An 18,878-nucleotide genomic window follows, 5' to 3' on the forward strand; every position below is an offset into this window, starting at 1 on the left:
TGATGCCCTACCACGTCCATAACGCATAGTATCAAACCAAAGAGGATTATTCTCCAGCCTTAAGCTATAATGGTATTTACTTTGCTAGGCTTGGACCTTCTTGCAACCTGTCATTTCTTTATTCATTCCAATTTCTCCCTTTTGGAATGAGAATCTCTATCCTATACCTGTTCCACCATTGTATTTCGGAAGCACATAATTTATCCAGTTTCACAGGTTCACAGCAGGAGAAGGTTTTACTTCAGGTTGAATCATTTGGTTCTTTTCTGGTTTAGATAATATTTAGATAAGACTTTGGACTTAAGCCTTTAGAATAGATGCTGGAATGAGTTAAAACTTTGGAAGATGTTGAAGTGGAATTAAATGTACTTGCATGTGAGAAGGACATGATTTTGGGAGATCCAAGGGTAGAATATTATGGACTGAATGTTTCTCCCCCAAATTCATACCTTGAAGTCCTCAAGATATAAAGAAGGTCTTGAGGGCGAGGCTTCTACGATGGGATTGGTGTCATAAACAGAGAGAGATACCAGAACTTGCTCTCTCTCTGCTGTGGGAGGACACAGGAAGAAGGCAACCATCTGCAAGCCAGGAATTGGGCCCTCACATGGGAACTGAATTTGCTGGTACCTTGATCTTGGACTTCCCAGCCTCTAGAGCTGTGAGATATAAATGTCTGTTGTTTGAGGCATTCAGCCTGTGGTATATTTGTTGTAGTGGCCTGAACTAAGATAACAGTTTAATGTGTATTTCCTAAGAATAAGAATATTGTCTCAGGTAAGCAAAACGTAGTTATTAACTTCATACATTTACAATGATACCATACTTTAATCTGGCTGCATTGCAGTTTTGTTAATGTCTCCATAATGTCTTTTATAATTTTTCTTCTAGTACAGAATCCTGTTCAGGATCAGGTGCTGCATCTAGTTGTCATGCCTCTTCAGTCTCCTTTAACCTGGAATATTTCCATAGCCTTTGTCTTTTAAGACATTGACATTTTTGAAAAATTAAGTCCTTTAAATTTTTGTCTTTTAGAGTTTATCTGATGCTTTCTCAATAGCAAATTCAGTTTCTGCACTCTTGGCTGGAAAACTGCATAAATGATATTGTGTCCCTCTTAGAACATCACCTCAGGAGGCATCCGTATCCATCTGCCTTTCAGCTGATTTTTATTTTGAGCACCTAAATGTGCTGTTGTCCAATGAGACCACTGTTATAATTACATTTTCCCTAGAAATCTATGAGTGAACGCTTTAATACTATGCCATTCCTCTGCTCTGCGTCAAAATTTCCTGCTACATTTAACATGTAGCGATCACTTTTGCCTGAACCAATCTTTACTATGATGGTTGCAAAATGATGGTCTTTTAATTCCAGCTCCCCCTCCTCCATGTCATCTAGTTAGCACTCAGAATTTTACTATAAGCAAGAAGCCTCCCTTCTCATCCTCCATTTATTTCCTTCCTCCCTCTTTTCCCCCTCCTTTCCTTCTTTCTTTTCTTTCTGTATTTGTTATTGGTAAAAACTCATAGATTGCTATATTTTCAATGGTTTATAATTCATTTTATAGTTCCGAACTACCTAGGTATTCAATTTTTCCCAGGTTTGACAAAGGAACTCCTAGTGGGAGTTCCTTTAAACTGGCTCTTGTTGTTCTGTGACATGCATGCCCTCATCGTTTCTTTAAAATACTCCTATACTTTCTGGCACAACAAGATGTTCTAGTTCATTAGTACCTATCTGTTGGGTTTTTAATATTTCATATTTATTAATTTTATCCTGAACGTACACACAAAGTGTTCTAGATCAGTGACGGATTTCTTATTTAAATGTGTGTGCTCAGTTGTGTCTGACTCCTCTGAGACCCGAGAGACTGTAGCCTGTGAGGCTTCTCTGTCCATGGGGTTTTCCAGGCAAGAATACTGGAGCAGGTTGCCATTTCCAACTCCAGGGGATCTTCCTGACCTAGAAATTGAACCCATGTCTCTTACATCTCCTGCATTGGCAGGCAGATGCTTTACCACTTGGGCCACCTGGGAAGCCCTTTATTTAAATCCCTTCAGTTCAATTCAGTTCAGTCACTCAGTCATGTCCGACTCTTTGCGACCCCATGAATTGCAGCACACCACGCCTCCCTGTCCATCACCACCTCCTGGAGTTTACCCAAACCCATGTCGATCGAGTCAGTGATGCCATCCAACCATCTCATCCTCTGTCGTTCCCTTCTCCTCCTGCCCCCAATCCTTTCCAGCATTAGGATCTTTTCCAATGAGTCAACTCTTCACATGAGGTGGCCAAAGTATTGGAGTTTCAGCTTCAACATCAGTCCTTCCAATGAATACCCAGGACTGATCTCCTTTAGGATGGATTGATTGGATCTCCTTGCAGTCCAAGGGATTCTCAAGAGTCTTCTCCAACACCACAGTTCAAAAGCATCAATTCTTCGGCACTCAGCTTTCTTCACCGTCCAACTCTCACATCCATACATGACTACTGGAAAAACCATAGCCTTGACTAGACGGACCTCTGTTGGCAAAGTAATGTCTCTGCTTTTAAATATGCTATCTAGGTTGGCCATAACCTTCCTGCCAAGGAGTAAGCGTCTTTTAATTTCATGGCTGCAATCACCATCTACAGTGATTTTGGAGCCCCAAAAAATAAAGTCTGACACTGTTTCCACTGTTGCCCCATCTATTTGCCATGAAGTGATGGGACCAGATGCCATGATCTTAGTTTTCTGAACGTTGAGCTTTAAGCCAACTTTTTCACTCTCCTCTTTCACTTTCTTCAAGAGGCTTTTTAGTTCCTCTTCACTTTCTGCCATAAGGGTGGCTTTTTAGTTCCTCTTCACTTTCTGCCATAAGGGTGGTGTGATCTGCATATCTGAGGTTATTGATATTTCTCCCGGAAATCTTGATTCCAGCTTGTGTTTCTTCCAGCCCAGCGTTTCTCATGATGTACTCTGCATAGAAGTTAAATAAGCAGGGTGACAATATACAGCCTTGACGTACTCCTTTTCCTATTTGGAACCAGTCTGTTGTTCCATGTCCAGTTCTAACTGTTGCTTCCTGACCTGCATACAGGTTTCTCAAGAGACAGGTCAGACGGTCTGGTATTCCCATCTCTTTCAGAATTTTCCACAGTTTATTGTGATCCACACAGTCAAAGGCTTTGGCATATTCAATAAAGCAGAAATAGATGTTCTTCTGGAACTCTCTTGCTTTTTCTATGATCCATCGGATGTTGGCAATTTGATCTCTGGTTCCTCTGCCTTTTCTAAAGCCGGCTTGAACATCTGGAAGTTCACGGTTCACGTATTGCTGAAGCCTGGCTTGGAGAATTTTGAGCATTACTTTACTAGCATGTGAGATGAGTGCAACTGTACGGTAGTTTGAGCATTCTTTGGCATTGCCTTTCTTTGAGATTGAGATGAAAACTGACCTTTTCCAGTCCTGTGGCCACTGCTGAGTTTTCCAAATTTGCTGGCATATCAAGTGCAGCACTTTCACAGCATCATCTTTCAGGATTTGAAATAGCTCAACTGGAATTCCATCACCTCCACTAGCTTTGTTTGTAGTGATGCTTTCCAAGGCCCACTTGACTTCACATTCCAGGATGTCTGGCTCTAGGTGAGTGATCACACCATCGTGATTATCTGGGTCATGAAGATCTTTTTTGTACAGTTCTTCTGTGTATTCTTGCCACCTCTTCTTAATATGTTCTGCTTCTGTTAGGTCCATACCATTTCTGTCCTTTATCGAGCCCATCATTGCATGAAATGTTCCCTTGGTATCTCTCTCTAGTCTTTCCCAATCTGTTGTTTTCCTCTATTTCTTTAAATCCCTTACCTGAAATAATAAATGCATTAATCTCTCTCTGCCTTAGTTCTTATTCCTAGGGCAATGCAATAAGAGCCAGGCCAATTATCCTACATGAGTAGCCAGTACCCCATAAGAAAGGAACAAAAAAGAAGTGATTTTTTTTTCCCCTTGCTTATAAAAGGCAGGATGTAGCTGTCCTCTTTTCCTCCTAAAGAGAGTCCCCTTCTTACTCCAGCCCTTTGGAATATAAATAAACATATCTAGAGCTCTCTCTGGGTTCCTAGGTCTCTTTCTTCCTACTCCAGAATATCTCTTTGAATATCTCTGTATTAATCTTAAGTTATAGTCTGAGCTATAACCATTTAGCTTCTGGGGGAGATAAGCAAAGTTTCATTATGTTTGGAGTCAGAGAAGAGCAGTTAACTAGACAAATTAGCTATAGATTTTACTTTAATGATTTATAAGGTCTCAGGAGTCTAGGGCTTTTTGCAAGAGTGCTGAGACATCCTGGTAAGTTTTACTTCCCCATACTATTCTACCCTAGTTGTGGGATATGCCATTTCTTCCCAAGGAGCTCTGATTCCTTTAAGTGAAAAATGACATTAGAAACTAAGATCTAGGTACTAGGTATGTTCATGCCTAATGAAGTTGTCTTTGCTTCTTGGCCCTTTCAGTAGGTAGAGGAAATATATGCTGGTACACACACAATACACATACATGTGTATTTGTCCATTTATATATATGCATGTGAAAGTCCGTCATGTCCGACTCTGTGACCCTATGGACTATACAGTCCATGGAATTCTCCAGGCCAGAGTACTGGAGTGGGTAGCTGTTCTCTTCTCCAGCGGATCTTCCAAACCCAGGGATTGAACCCAAGTCTCCCACATTGCAGGAGGATTCCTTACCATCTGAGCTACCAGGGAAGCCCATATATATGCTGCTGCTGCTGCTGCTAGTCGCTTCAGTTGTGTCCAACTCTGTGCGACCCTATTGACAGCAGCCCACCAGGCTCCTTTGTCCACAGGACTCTCCAGGCGAGAACACTGGAGTGGGTTGCCATTTCCTTCTCCATATATATGCATACCTGTGGTATATGTACACATCCATATAGACACATGCATATACATGCACATATGCCTGTTTTAGAAATGATAGAGTCTAGTTGATACCTCAGTCTACCCAGATAAAGGTACTTGCCTTTCCATTGTGTATTTGCATCCCCTCTTCTTCCACAGTAAGAATCCTCCTTCTAACAACATCAGCACATTGATTTATTTGGTTATATCTATAATACATCTAGAGTAATTTTCAAATTACAATTTTCTAATTTTCAAATTGTTTTGTGTAACTCTACATACAGCAAACCTATTTAAAATTCAGGATTTGTTTGCAGTTCTCTTTCACACCCTGCCCAAGATAAAGGGTTTATGGCCAAGTAATGTATACCTAAATTACCTTGATTAGTTCTTCTGTTTCTCTTCACTTTGATTATGAATTCATTTGAAATTCAATTGTACTCATTTTGTTTCAATTCTAGGTTTTTCTTTTTCTTCTTCTAAAAAAATATGCAGAATGTTAACATGCTTCTAGAATTCAAAACTAATCCAAAAAGGTATACTCAGAAAAGCGTTACTTCCTACTGAATTCTTTCCACCCTGTTTCATTACCACCCTTTGTATATAACTGACTACTGTTTTGTGATTTCTTCTATATGTAAAGACAGATAGATGTATATATATATATTTTTAATTCCTGTATTCCTTATAATAATACAGTGGATTGTATATGCTCTTCTATACTCTGCTTTTTCCCAGTGCTTTCTGGAAATAACTCCATATCAGTTCACAGAAATCTTCCTCATTCTTTGTTGCATCTGCATAGTACTCCTTTGTGGGTAAATATCACAGCTTATTCTATCAATCTCCTTTGCTCAAACATTTAAGTACTTTCCAACATTTACTCCCCCTACCACTTTATGGTTCTTTGAATGACTTTTCCAGTCATTCCAGGTTGAATGACAGGACCCTCTGATTTTGGGTTTGTGGTAGGTTTCAATTTGTGGTGCCTTTCTGTTTAGCACTTCCCTGTCTAGATCCAGTTTGCAAAGGTCAGGTCTGCCTTGAAGACCCACAGACTCCATATCATTTTTCAGATCTCAAGACCCTGAAGATCCTTTTGTCTTCCTAGAGCATTAACTAGCTTTGCAACTGTGGCAAATTTGCAACTCTAACAGCCAGAATACAAACTTTTATTATCCCTTTATATTTTTGAAAGAAGATTGCTTAGTATAATAAGAGGTTAGGCAGACCTTGCTTTGTACTGTGGCTCCATCCCTTCCTAGCTCTGTGATTGTGGGCCAGGTACATAATCTCTTAGAGCTTCCTTTTCTAGCCGTGTTTGGGGCTTGGAAATATTGTGAGGAGTAAATGAAAAGATATCAAACTGGACTGTTGTGTGAGTTTAACAAAACTGTTAAGTCTAGACTCTACAGGTAAGATATATCAGTATCTACATCCATACCCATACCCACACAGAAGGTGTATTAATTTCCTAGGACCACCATGACAAAACACCACAGATAGCGTGGCTGAAACAACAGTGATTTATTTTCTCACAGTTTTAGGGGCCAGAAGTACTAGATCAAGGTGCTGTCAAGGTTAGTTTCTGACAAGGGCTCTTCCTGGTTTGAGGATGGCCACCTTCTATACCATCACGTGTACATGTGAGTTCAGGGGAGAGAGAGATCTCTGCTATCTCTTCCCTGTCTTATAATGACATCAGTTTTATTAGATTAGGGCCCTGTCTTTATGACCTTATTTAATCTTAATGACCTCCTCAAAGCATTATCTCCAATATGATTACATAGCAGGTTAGGACCTCAACATATGAATTTGGGAGGGACACAATTCAGTTTGTAACAGAGGGAAAGAAAGATTTGGTAAGAAAAAAGACCCACATACTCACAGTGGGAATATCTGAAGAATGCAATTATATATGATTACTTTCTTCTATATGTATATAGATAGATGGGGGGGTGTGTATGTGTGTGTGTGTGTGTGTGTGTGCGTGCGCGTACATTCTTGTATTCTCTTTTGACTTTCTGCAGTGACTATTTCTAACTTTATGACTAGAAAGGCTACTTTAAATGGGTTTCTAAATAGCAACAAACCATCTCCCCAGTGTAGTCTTTCCCTGGCATGTTCTCCTTGGGGGGTCCGTTGCTCTGGAAATGACTTACTTTCCTCATCATGAGGCCCTGGGGATCCTTGAACTCAGGTCAGACTCTGCATGAGGGTGAGTACAGGAGCATTTGAGAAGAGTTTTATTTTTAAGTCCCTTGGCTGCAGTTGGACAAAGGACTGAGATGTTGTCCAGACATGTCTAGTCACCCAGGCAGGGCCTTACAGGATGGTCATGTCTTATAAATAAGGCACTTGGGGCCCAGATAGAGCAATGACCCTCCTAAGACCACGAGTGATTTAGACACAAAGTAGTCTCCCAATTCCCCAAGCACTATTAAGATTTTTTTTTTTGAGGAAATCTTTGACTCTCATATAAAGGGGTACCAAAATTAACATGGTAAGTCCAGAGCTATGTTCTTCTAAGGCTGAGGGGTGCTTGCTGGTTTCTCCTCTTTCCTTCCACCAGATCCCAGCCCTGGTCACTTTCTTTCCCTTCTCTCCAGATAAAACAAGAATTTACCTTCACCTTTTCTCAGTTTTCTAGGTTACTTTCTCACTTGTCTCAAGTGGCTCAAGTGAATGACCATTTCCCCACTGTGTACAGTGAGAACTGAGATCAATCTGATCCTCAGAGTGTGCTGGTTTATTTGAATATCTTTTGGTTTATGAATACAGCCCTGTGGGAACAGAAACAACAGTCTGCTAAGAGCTAGGCTCTGAAATCTGGTCTTGGTTCTGCCTTATACTCAGCTTGAAGTCTCAGACAAGTCTCTCTTCTCTTCAGACCTCAGTTTACCCTTCTGAAAATCATGGGTTTGGATTCAGTCTTTTGAGGATTTTCCTGTATGACACACGAAAACTTAGACAGGAAGCAAAATTCTCATGACACGTTTTCTTTTTTTAAAATAATATTTATTTGGCTGTGTTGGATCTTAGTTGTGGTATGCAAGCTTAGTTCCCCTACAGCATGTGGAATCTTAGTTCCCTGACCAGGGATGGAACCCAGGTCCCCTGCATTGCAAGGTGGATTCTTAACCACTGACCACCAGGGAACTCCCTCACAACACTTGCATATCCCTCATCAAGTGCTTTCTTTGATGTTTTCTGCCACGGGTGTTCCACCCTATCTTCTTAGCAGTGAAGTAGGTAGATTAGAAGTGTAGAATCTGGAACCAGACAAAAGGGATCCCATTCAGACTCCCCGAGTTACTAGCCATATGGTTTGGGTAAACTACTAATACTTAGCATCTCTGAGTCTACTCCCTTATTTATAAAATGGGTATATTAAGAATTGCTATGTACGATTGTTGTAAAAATGAACTAAGTAACATATAAAAGTATCTGGCTTAGAATAAACATCATTTAAGCAGCATCTTCTATCATCATAGTTATCCTTTATCATAAAGGAGAAAACTTTCTGCATCTCTCTTGGATTTGCGAGGACAGTAACACCACAGACCCTGGGAGAGTATCAAGGTGCAGAAAGTACTGCTCCTGGCCTCCGGCTTTGTGTACTAAAAAGACAGCTTGAGAGAAACATTTTTTAAAAATCCCAGTTATCTCTAATCCTCATGAATTAGGGATAAGTCACCTGGTGTCAGTCCTGTACATAGAAAGAAGCATAGCTTAAGAAAGGACACTTTCATTATACCAGCAGTTTTTGGCGGTGGTGGGGGGTGTGGAGAGGGATGGGGACAGGTAGTGAAATTGTAGAGTTCAGTCTTGAAAGTCATGTATAAAATAGTGGGAGGGTGTCCCTCTGCCCACCCCTTATGTCTATCTTGCCAATCCCTGTCTGCCAGGATGCCCACTCTGCCTTTGGACTATAGCACTGAATGCCTGTGCTGTGAGTTACCATGTTTCCCACAGAAAGAGGACAGTGCTTAATGTTGGAAGATGTGGGTCCCACTTCTGGTTCCTATGGCCTCCCACCTATGGGACTCTAGGCCAGTTGCCTCATCCTTGAACTTCAAAACTCTATTCTATCCCCACATACTGGCTGCTGTTCTTTCCATGTTCTTGTTTTAGGAAAGTGGCCTGAGGTCCAGGACTCATCTTGACCTCTTTTTCCTTCACTTTCAACATCCAGTTAGTCTGCAAGTCTACAAGACATTCTGTCATTGAACCCTTGAAGCAACCCTATTAGGTAGATACTATTGACTTGATTATTCATATTTGTATGTGAATTATTCATACAGCTGACAGTTGTAACTTTTTCATTTCCCCATCATTTTTACTTATGCTACAGTAGCATCTTCTGAGCTTCCTTTTCTGTAAAAATTCTAGTCCAGAACACTGGTCTGTTTGGATCCTTCTCACGAGCCTTCATTGGTCCTGTAGTCTACTGAGGAAACCCTGAGCTCCCCCGTGTGGCACTTATCTACATTTCTCTGACCCCTTCAGGGTCTCCCTTTGTGTCTAAGCCACAGTGGACAACCTGCAATTCCTAAACAAGTATTCACTTTACTAACTAGAATTAGATTTGTCTGCAAGTGACAAGAATACTCTGCCCTCCTCTCAATACTAGTTTAGCAAGATAAAAATATATTTTTCATGTAAAAGAAGTCTAGAGCTGTAATAGTGTTCCAGAGAGTCAGGAACCCAGACTTCTACTCCCTCGTGCATCTGCCACTCTACCATGTGACTTCCACTTCATGGTCCAAGGTGGCTGCTCAAGCTACAGCTATTACACCCACCTTTTGCAGCAGGAAGGAGGAAGGAAAAAGGAAGGTCATAACCCTGCCTCTAAGAACAGTTTCTGGGATTCACACTTGTTTACACACTAATGGCCAACACTTTGTCACACAGCCACACCTAGCTGTTAGGCTAGGAAGATTTTATTTTGGCTAGTCTTTATTTTAGATAGCCATGTGCTGAGGTAAACATTGTTTCCAAGGAAGGAGAGAATGGGTATGGGGTGACACCTAGGAGTCTGCCATGTAGTCTCACATCTGGGAAGTGTGCGCGTTGTTCCTTCTCCCCTCTCCCTTCTCAGTCCCTTGGCTTGGCCTCGCCTTATCTGTCCCTTAACACTTATCTCATGCCCATCCTCACTCTGGCACCCTGTGACTGCCTGGGGCTCCTTACGACCCAGTACAACTGCACAGTCTCTGGCCAAGGTGGGCCTACCACCAATATTTCTTCTTTCAAAGATACACTGAAGAAATGGGATTATGTTCTTCAGGCTCCCAGGACCTTCCTACATCTGGGGGAAAGTACAGGGATGGGGTAGCTGAATGATCTTAAAGGCTCATGGCCGACTGCCGCTCTTGGTTGTACAGACCACCCATCTTCCCACAGTGGGACACTGTTCAGGTCTCAGCCTTCGTGATGGTATGTGTTCGATGTGGAGAGGGGTTACTATTGTGCTTCTTGCTTTCAATTCCAGTCAGTTCTTGATTTGATTTCTGCCATTTGTTCCTCTCATTTTAAACCTGGGCAGTATCTCCCACCTGCTTTTTAAGGTGACTGACAGCTGGTCTCGTGTATCAGCTTTGTCCCTTAAGAGGGGCACAACTTCTTTCATTGCTAAGCCTTCAGGCCCCTCCTTGGTCTTTCTCCCTTGCTGCAGTGCCCCACTGGATCCTCAGGACAGCTCCTGAGATAGGAGGGCACTGTTACCGGCACTCACAGATGAGACATGAGGACCTAAGTGACTGCCTGACTTGCTCGCAGTCATCGGACATGTGGCAAAGCCAAGAACTGAGCCGGGTCTTTCTGTAATAAGTGTAGTAGCTTTCACCTTCATCTGCCACACTTCTCCTATTTTAATAAGTACTTTAATTAACATTTCTATGCATAATTTCTTCCCAAATTTAGAGTCTCCTAGGATAAAAGGCAAAATGTGAAATTACTGAGTCAAGGTGTATAAATATACTTTTTAAGAAGGCTGTTAATGTGTTTTGCAAAATTGATCCAGCGGGGATGTCCTATGGAGCCTTATCACAGTCACATTTTGCCCAAGCTAGCCCAAGAGCGGGGGAGCCTGAGAGTATGGGGAGGAGAGGGGCTGGCTGGTTCCTCAGCAAGGCGCGTGTGAGCCTCCCCTCAGCCTGGGGGGATTCTCATGTTTAAGCGTATGCCATGGCCCCTCCACATGGGCCAACTACTTTGTCTGATGCTCAAGCACAGATTCTGCCATCTGGTCCAATGTGGCAGAAACCAGTGCCTGTATTAGATCCTCAGATGTCCCGCGTCTGTCTCCAGCATGCTTTGTAATAGTAACTACTACATGCTGGGCTTGATAGGTGATTGAAGGGCTTTTCAGAGATCATTTTGGTTATATGTGATTCTGACTTTAAACCTCAGCCCCCTGACCTCCATAAGAGGCATGACCGCAGGGGACTCTACCCCAAGTCCTGTTCACTGTACCCTTTCTCCAATAATCTCAAAAGTCTGAGTGGAACCCTTTCTGCTATGTGGCTGATGGGTTATGACAAAATGTCCTTTAAGGTCCACACAGTTCCAGCTGTCATCTTTGCCTTCTTCTCACAAGTGCTGCACAAAAACTTAGACACTTCACTGGGCTCTGGGGCCTCAGGTGGCACTTATGATGTGTCAGGTACTACTACAAGCCAACACTCACATGTAAATGTCCAGGTGACAGCCTGTCTGTTTCTTCCTGCAGTTGGTCACCACAGAAGCGGGCTTCCTCAAAGACAGTTTGTACAATGAAGGAATCCTAATTGTGTGGGACCCATCTGTTTACCATTCAGATATCCCAAAGGTAAGTGGATGTCCATGGGAAATTGGGATTGAGTCACTTGTTTTCTATACATTTCCCTTAAAGTTGTGGTTGACCTGGGCCGCCCTGAGGGCTGACTGGTTCCATTTCATGGCACCTCACTTTTGGATTAGTTATTCAGGAGGATTCCCGTCCTATACCAGTGCTCTCCATGCCTGCCCTGCATTGCCATGTATTTGTCTCCCAACTGTGGTCTCTATCAGGAGTAACAGTGGCTGGATTTCCCACCATGTGGAGTGGATTGTGTTCATGTAATACAGTTATTTCTGATGAGCAGTAGCAGGACAGACAGTTGTTACTATCTCTCCTATACACAATATTACCATAATATTACTTGTCCCACATTTCAGTTTCCAGACACTTTTCATTTCACTCATAGCAACAGAAAGAAGTAGGCAGAAGCATGGTTATTTCCATTTTACAGATGAGGAAACAGAATGTGGTGGTGGTGGTAGGGTTATCTGCCTGGGACTTGATTTGCTAAGCAGAGGGCCCAGATCTGCAACATCAGCTTTTCCAGGGCAGGAGACAGAGTCTCAGTCCTGCTGGGCTCTAGCTTCTCTGGCCTCTCACTGTTTGTCACACAAGTCAGCTGGCCTCTCCCTGGCATGGGCTGCAGGGGCCACGGGAGAAAGGCTTTAAGGAGGAGGGACAGAGAGCACCGTCCTTGGGAGACTCAATTCTCATGCTGGACACACCGGTAGCTGACAGGCTGTGGTGATCCCTGGCACCCTCCTCTAACTACCTCAGTTTACAGTTTTGCACTGATCTCACTTAGAACTGAAATTTGCCTGGGTCAGGTCAAGGACTGTGAGTCCACAGCTGTGGCAATCTGGGTCCCAGTTTTCACCCCTTTAAAAAAGAGAGGTGGGGTTAGATAGGGCCAAGAGCCCCTCTCAGCTCTGATATCTTTCCCAGTCTGTGATCCTGAGGTCTGAAGCTGTTCCATGTTCACCAAGCTCAAATGTCCCTGTGAGCACAGGCTATGTGCTGGGTGCCCTGTTATCAAGTGAGAGCTGTGATATGGAGGAGAAGCCTGGAGTCTACCTCAATGAAGGGATGTCTCTCAGGAGTCTGCCTTGGTCCCTCCCCACCTCCCCTAGGATGAGGATGACTGCTGGGGGTGGCAGCAGACCAGCCCATTGGCTCTGCTTGAGGAGACCTCTTCTTTCTTTTTCAGTGGTACAGGAATCCTGACTACAGTTTCTTCAATAACTTCAAGAGCTATCGTAAGCTGCATCCTGATCAGCCCTTTTATATCCTCAAGCCCCAGATGCCTTGGGAGCTGTGGGACATCATTCAAGAAATCTCCTCAGAGCAGATCCAGCCAAACCCCCCATCCTCTGGGATGCTTGGTGAGTCCATGGCTGAGAAAGACCTCTGGTGCTTGTCTCTAGAATAGAGTAGCTTTCTTCTGGGGTCTCATTCGTTTGTTCGTTTACCAAACAGTTGCTAGTTTTTTGCTATATTTTTATGCTGAGGCAAATTCCAACTAAGACACAGAGATCAATATGATAGAATCTTCTTCCTTAACTTCAGGGTGTCCAGTGGGAGCGTTCAGTCAGGTGTCTGAGGCAACATTCAGTTTGTGTCAGGAAAGTGTGACCAGCTCGGTGCCATAGGAGAGATGACCCCTTCTAGGGAGACAGCCTGAGAACTTTGTGGAGAACAGGACCAGGCCTGGGAAAAGGGAGAATTTGGCAGGTGGAGATGGAGTAAAAAGGGAAGCACAGAAAAGATGAGGCAGGAGTAGGGCTGGGACTTGGGTGAGGCCAGCCAGGCACCTGCTTCAAATGTACAATTTAAGGAGCTGTCACGAAATTCAGAAACAAATGATATCGTAATAGTGTCTTTAAAAAAATCACAATGCAAAATTTCATGATAGACAAAACATTAAAATTTTAGATAAAGGATCAGTAATGTCATTATTGTCCTGAGCCATATTAGAATCTGAAGAAAAAGGAAGAAGCAGTAATATTCAGAATTTCACCTAGTGACCACCATGTCTGTGTCCCTGAGAGAAGACTGAGTGGTGAAGCTGCAGTTGGTCTGGGGGTCACAGATGGAGTTGTGGGTGCTGATGTGGGGGTGGGCTGGGGTCAGAGTGCTGAGGGCCCTGAGTGCTGGCTGCAGATTTTCTTCTTGGACTTATACCACAGCTCTCTGCCCTCATGGCCTGTCTGCCCCTTGCTCCCTCTCACTCTGAGTTCAGCTGGACCACAGGCACTTTCTGCCAGATGACCCCTGGCACTCACTGTCATCTGCCCACCTGCCTTCCCTATTAGACTGCAGCTCCCTCAGGGCAGAACTGTGTTTGCCTCATCCTTGTGGGTCTGGCACAGGACAGGCCTGAGGTAAATGTTCTTTGAATAAATGAACAAATGCTTTATTATCAGAGGCATTTCCTGATAGAGATGAGAGTGCTTTCAGTATCCCATCTGCTTTATGCCTTTCTCTTCAGCTTTTGGATAGGTGCCTTGGGGGTACTCCCTGGACCCCTTTTGAGCAGAAGTAGATGGAGAGCATCCTAGGGACACTCTCCTGTTGCCCTACTGCCTGCCTTTGCCTGTGCTGTTCCCTCCACCAGCAGTCCTTCCCCCTTGCCCATCCCTCATGGCCAGAGCCCTTGCCAGCCCCCACACCAGTGCTCCAGCCTGCTCTCATAGAAGCCTCCCTCCCCTCATCTGGAAGCACGGCTGCTGTGCCATCATCACTTAGTTGCAGATGTCTTTTCTCGCCCATCATACTAGGGTGGGGGACAGCCGGAGGGGGTTAACAGGGCTTTCCCCATGTCTAATTCTTCCAGAACAGAGCTGCTGCTAGCAGTTTACAATTTTGCTGTTAGTAAAAATTGTTCATCATAAAAGTTTCCTATATTGATGTTTGACAAGAGCAGTCTTAGAGCCATGATCTTATTGCATCTGAACAGTAGTAGCCTATGTGGTAGGGAGAGTGGGTAGATCGCCCCCTTAGGACAGATGGAGAACCTGAGGCCCCGAGAGGGATGTGTCCTGCAGATGACTGAGCTATGTGGGGACAAGTGTGGTGGATGGGAGGCATCCCCCATCTCTTGTTGGGTCTGCACCTCTGTGTTCTGTACCCTTCCCTAAGTGCACCACCCAGCACACTCTCTGAGCTCCTCTCTCCTGCCTGACTGAGCCCATCAGTACAGACCAGCACATGCTCCCATAACAGCTGTCCCCCTCCCACCTGAGGCACGAAGCCTTCCTTCCCCACACTGTTTCGCCAGGTGCTAGTGTAAGAAACACCTCCCAAATAACCAGCTACGAGGCTCATCCAAGATACGGACATGAGAGAAAGTAATATCTGCATGGAATGGTTCTGTCTCCTCAGTCACCTTGTCCTCTCTCTTCATATTGCTTATTGACAGTGATCAGTTCATTGGCTGATGGTGGAGCCCTTCTATTCATTAATGTTTAGGGAGGACCTGCTGGGCAACGGGCTCTGACCTGGGTGCTGAGCATACGAAGGTTCGTGAGCCCTGCACCCTGAGGAGCAGCCTGTTGGGTGGGTTTACCAGAGCAGCTCACACTGGGAATCACGCTCATAAACAGACATTCCAGACAGACACCTCTCCAGCTTCTGGGGCGTGAGCTCTGGGGCTCCCTAGGCAGAACTCCGGGAAGCCAGGATGGGTTGTTGTGCAGGACTCACCTCTGCTCTCCTCTCCAGGCATCGTCATTATGATGTCGCTGTGTGACCAGGTGGATATTTACGAGTTCCTCCCATCCAAGCGCAAGACTGACGTGTGCTACTACTATCAGAGGTATTTTGACAGTGCCTGCACAATGGGCGCCTACCACCCACTCCTCTTTGAGAAGAACATGGTGAAGCACCTCAACCTCGGCACGGACGAGGACATCTACCTGCTTGGAAAAGCCACGCTGCCTGGCTTCCGGACAATTCGCTGCGGAGCATAAGCTCCCCAGCCAGGCCCCCTCACCCCTCTCCATCAGCATTTTACAGCCGGTCTAATGGCCACCCCGGGCCCGGGAAGGAAGACTGTATTCCTGAATAATCACAGCCCACACTCTCCAGGGAGTAAGAGCCCTGGGGCTTCAGAAACTGAAGGGCAAGGCCCCCAGCCCAGCCTGCCCTGTTGTCAAGGGGGTGTGTGAACCCAGAGCCTCCTGTCTCACTCATGTAAACCCATTTAGCATTCCTTCCACAGAGGGTCTTCCCTCCCCCGACCCAGGCAAATGCAAGATCCACCTTTCCCACCAGGGCTGCCAAAGCTGGTCTGCTTTCCCCACCAGAATGATGTTGTTATTGCGAACCAGGGAAACAGGAAAAAAGATACAGTCTCCATCCTCAAGTTGCATATAGATCAGTGCGAGGGACCAGATGGACTCAGTGTGCTTGATGCACTGGGGCTTGTGGGTGTGGGCTTGCTGTGTGGCTGTTTTTGCACCCAGGAGGGACCACACTCTTCCCGTGTCAGTGGGTCATAGAGGGCTTCACAGAACTGGGGCTGTGAAGTGGATTTTAGAAGAGGAGCAACATGTCAAGCAGATTTTGTCTAAGTCATCTGAGATGTGTTTTCCTGTCTGCCTTTATTACCTGTGTTTAAGATCTGCCCGAGTTTACAGGCTCAAGGTACTTTTTGAGGAAACCCCCTCCTCATGTCTGAGGCAGCAACTGAAGCCCCATACAGATGCCAGGCAAGCCAGATGCCAAAACCCTGATTTCCCCAGGCTAGCCTGGCCGGAGCCTAGCCTAGCCTACCAGCTGGGTGTGCACAGCCTACCCAAGTCTTCCTTTTTGATGCCAACCCCCAAACCTCCTCCTGCCATCCTGTTTTTCCCTTTAATCTTCTCCCTCCCAAATTACTTTCAAGCATTTTCCATTTTAAAACCTGACTTTTTTTTTTACCTTCTTGGGCCTTTTGTGAAAGGCCTCTCAGGGAGTGGGAACATGGTTTCCTAGGACTTAAGAGTTGCTCTCAGAGGTCAGAACCTTGGAGATCATGACTAATTCTCACCAGGTGTATCAGAGTGCTGTGCTCCCACCCCCGCCTGCGAGGGAGCAACATCAAAGTCTCCGGACAGAGGTCTATCTGCTGTGGTCTGTCCACACACACTCTGGAACATTGTGCTAAGTCCCCTCCCCTGATGGGGAGCCAGACTAGACTGGACCAGGCTTCTGGACTCTTGAGCTAGCCCCATGTGCTCATGGGTCTTGAATGTTTGAGGTCCAGACCAGCTGTTGTGGAGCTGGAGTACTCATTCATGGTCAAACTGCTGGCTTGTGCAGGCGGTAGAAAGAGCTCTAGAGTGAGAAGCCCTGGGTTTTCAAAGTGATGCTCCCCTATTACTCGCCATGCCACCATGGGCAAATTCTCCTCTCTGAGCCTATTTCCACATCTGTAAAATGGGTGGTGAGCCTGCCTCACAGGTGCCATGAAGGTTATCTGGGAGAAGGCGGGTGCTCGGTGCACGCTGGATTCCTCCCTTCCTTTACTAAGATCCTGCCCTGTGCCCACACCTGGCAGCATCCTGCTGTGAAGCAGGCCAGAGAGTGGGCTTTGTCCTCAGGGAATATAATGTCCTGTTGGGAGACAATAATACCTACCCTGCTTGTAACACCCTGGCAACCATCCGAGGAAGTGGAGGGTGCAGAACGTGTCCCTGCTCAGGCCTGATCCACTCTGGGATGGGCAGAGCACTTGGGCCACTGGCCGCTGTGACCTCAGGCTTTTCCATGTCTCTGCGCCCAAGAATTCCTGGCAGTCATTGAATCATGAGCATGGAGTGCAGAGGGAGGTGGCATTCCATCGCCAGGAGAGATATGTTGGTGTGGACACTGAGACTACACTGGGTAGATGCTAGCTTTTATGTGTTATTATTAAGAGATCAAGTTAATTTAATTGTGCTTTCTCAACCTGGAAACGGGTAGAATGCAGATAAGATGTGGATACTCTCGTTAGTCTGATTAAATGTTTTATATTTGTGACAGGCAATTTAAAAATTATGACTGTGTCCTGTAGGAAAGCCACTGTCTCTAAGCTGTTCTGTTTTATTCAGTAGCCATCTGTTCATTCTATGTCATGAAGTCCTCAAATCTTTCCATCTCAATCAAATAAGCTATTGATATTGGCCTGGAGTTGAGACGTCAATCTCAGAAACTTCTGAATCATGTCCTAAGCTATTTCTGAATTATCCAAAGATTATGTAAAATTTTAAAATAAATGATTGTTCAAAAATTGTATCCCTCTTTTCTTGTTAAGGGGACAACTTCTCATTGTCAATTCTTGTCTCCAAAGAGGACACAACAGGAATCCTGAACCCCCAAACCCTCCCCCTGAGCTCCTCTGGCCTTAGCCTCTTGTCACTTCTACAGGAAAAGAACTCCTTACTTACACAGCAGGGTATCATCTGTGAGATGAGATAGTGACTGGTTTGTTTTCTTCCTTTTGCTCTTGCTTGGATTCAAATGACAAAGCTGTTGTTCATCCAACACCTCAAGGAAGGGCTGCAGGAGGACAGAAAGCAGAATGAAAGGGAGTTCTTGCCTCGGTTTCCAAAAGTCTAAACCCTTAAAGGAACAATGTCTCAAGGGGATAGCCAAGTTGTTTAGATATAGAAATTTCTGCCCAAACCTCAGGAGAATGGGAGTTCAAAAGAGGAGCAACAGAAAAGGAGATTTCAATTAGTTTGGAAATTGAGATCTGTGCTTGCCAAATTTACAATAGCCTTAAGTCTCTGTTAGGTCCTTTCAACTGGTGAGCTGGGTTTTGGGGTGGCACCAGGCTTCTCTGTTTGGACCTTGTGGGGAGCTTCTGCCACCTTCACAGGTTGCCTTTTCCCTTGGGTCCTACTCTGGTATCTGCTGCTTATTTTAAGGTGTGTATGTTAGGGGTGAGGGAGGAAGAATGAGAACCTGGCTTCTTCTTTACCTCATCAGCCATTTAAGCAGAAGAAAGACACAAATCACAAAAAGAAAGACCAATAAAGAGAGAGAGGTACCCACCTACAACCTCCATGCCCACCCCACCAATAGTGCCCTTGAAGCCCCACGCCAGGCTCTCTGTTCTTACAGAATGCTTCACACCCTGGCAGTGTGCTTTACTCATGCCAGTAATGGCTCCACAGCTAGAAACAGGAGGCA

General features: G+C 44.9%; 1 protein-coding gene and 1 long non-coding RNA gene across 13 annotated transcripts in view; one reads left to right on the forward strand and one right to left on the reverse strand.

Moving 5' to 3' along the window:
- The window catches only part of ST6GAL1 (ST6 beta-galactoside alpha-2,6-sialyltransferase 1), a 114,433-nt gene extending 96,460 nt beyond the window's left edge, over positions 1-17,973 (forward strand). For all 12 annotated transcript variants that reach the window (XM_081535394.1, XM_081535368.1, XM_081535381.1 and 9 more), the window contains 3 exons: positions 11,634-11,732; positions 12,931-13,105; positions 15,444-17,973. In XM_081535394.1, coding sequence (XP_081391520.1) covers positions 11,634-11,732; positions 12,931-13,105; positions 15,444-15,691 — 522 coding nt within the window. In that variant the 3' untranslated portion in view covers positions 15,692-17,973. The remainder of the gene's footprint in view (positions 1-11,633; positions 11,733-12,930; positions 13,106-15,443) is intronic.
- The window catches only part of LOC145524049 (uncharacterized), a 42,140-nt gene continuing 31,158 nt past the window's right edge, over positions 7,897-18,878 (reverse strand). The window contains exons 3-4 of the long non-coding RNA XR_014067097.1: positions 18,131-18,242; positions 7,897-8,172 (exon numbers count right to left, since the gene is read on the reverse strand). This is a non-coding gene — a long non-coding RNA (uncharacterized LOC145524049). The remainder of the gene's footprint in view (positions 8,173-18,130; positions 18,243-18,878) is intronic.

The sequence above is a fragment of the Giraffa tippelskirchi genome, chromosome 2, assembly GCF_054371585.1.
Source record: "Giraffa tippelskirchi isolate mGirTip1 chromosome 2, T2T-mGirTip1v1.2.pri, whole genome shotgun sequence".
NCBI lineage: Eukaryota > Metazoa > Chordata > Mammalia > Artiodactyla > Giraffidae > Giraffa > Giraffa tippelskirchi.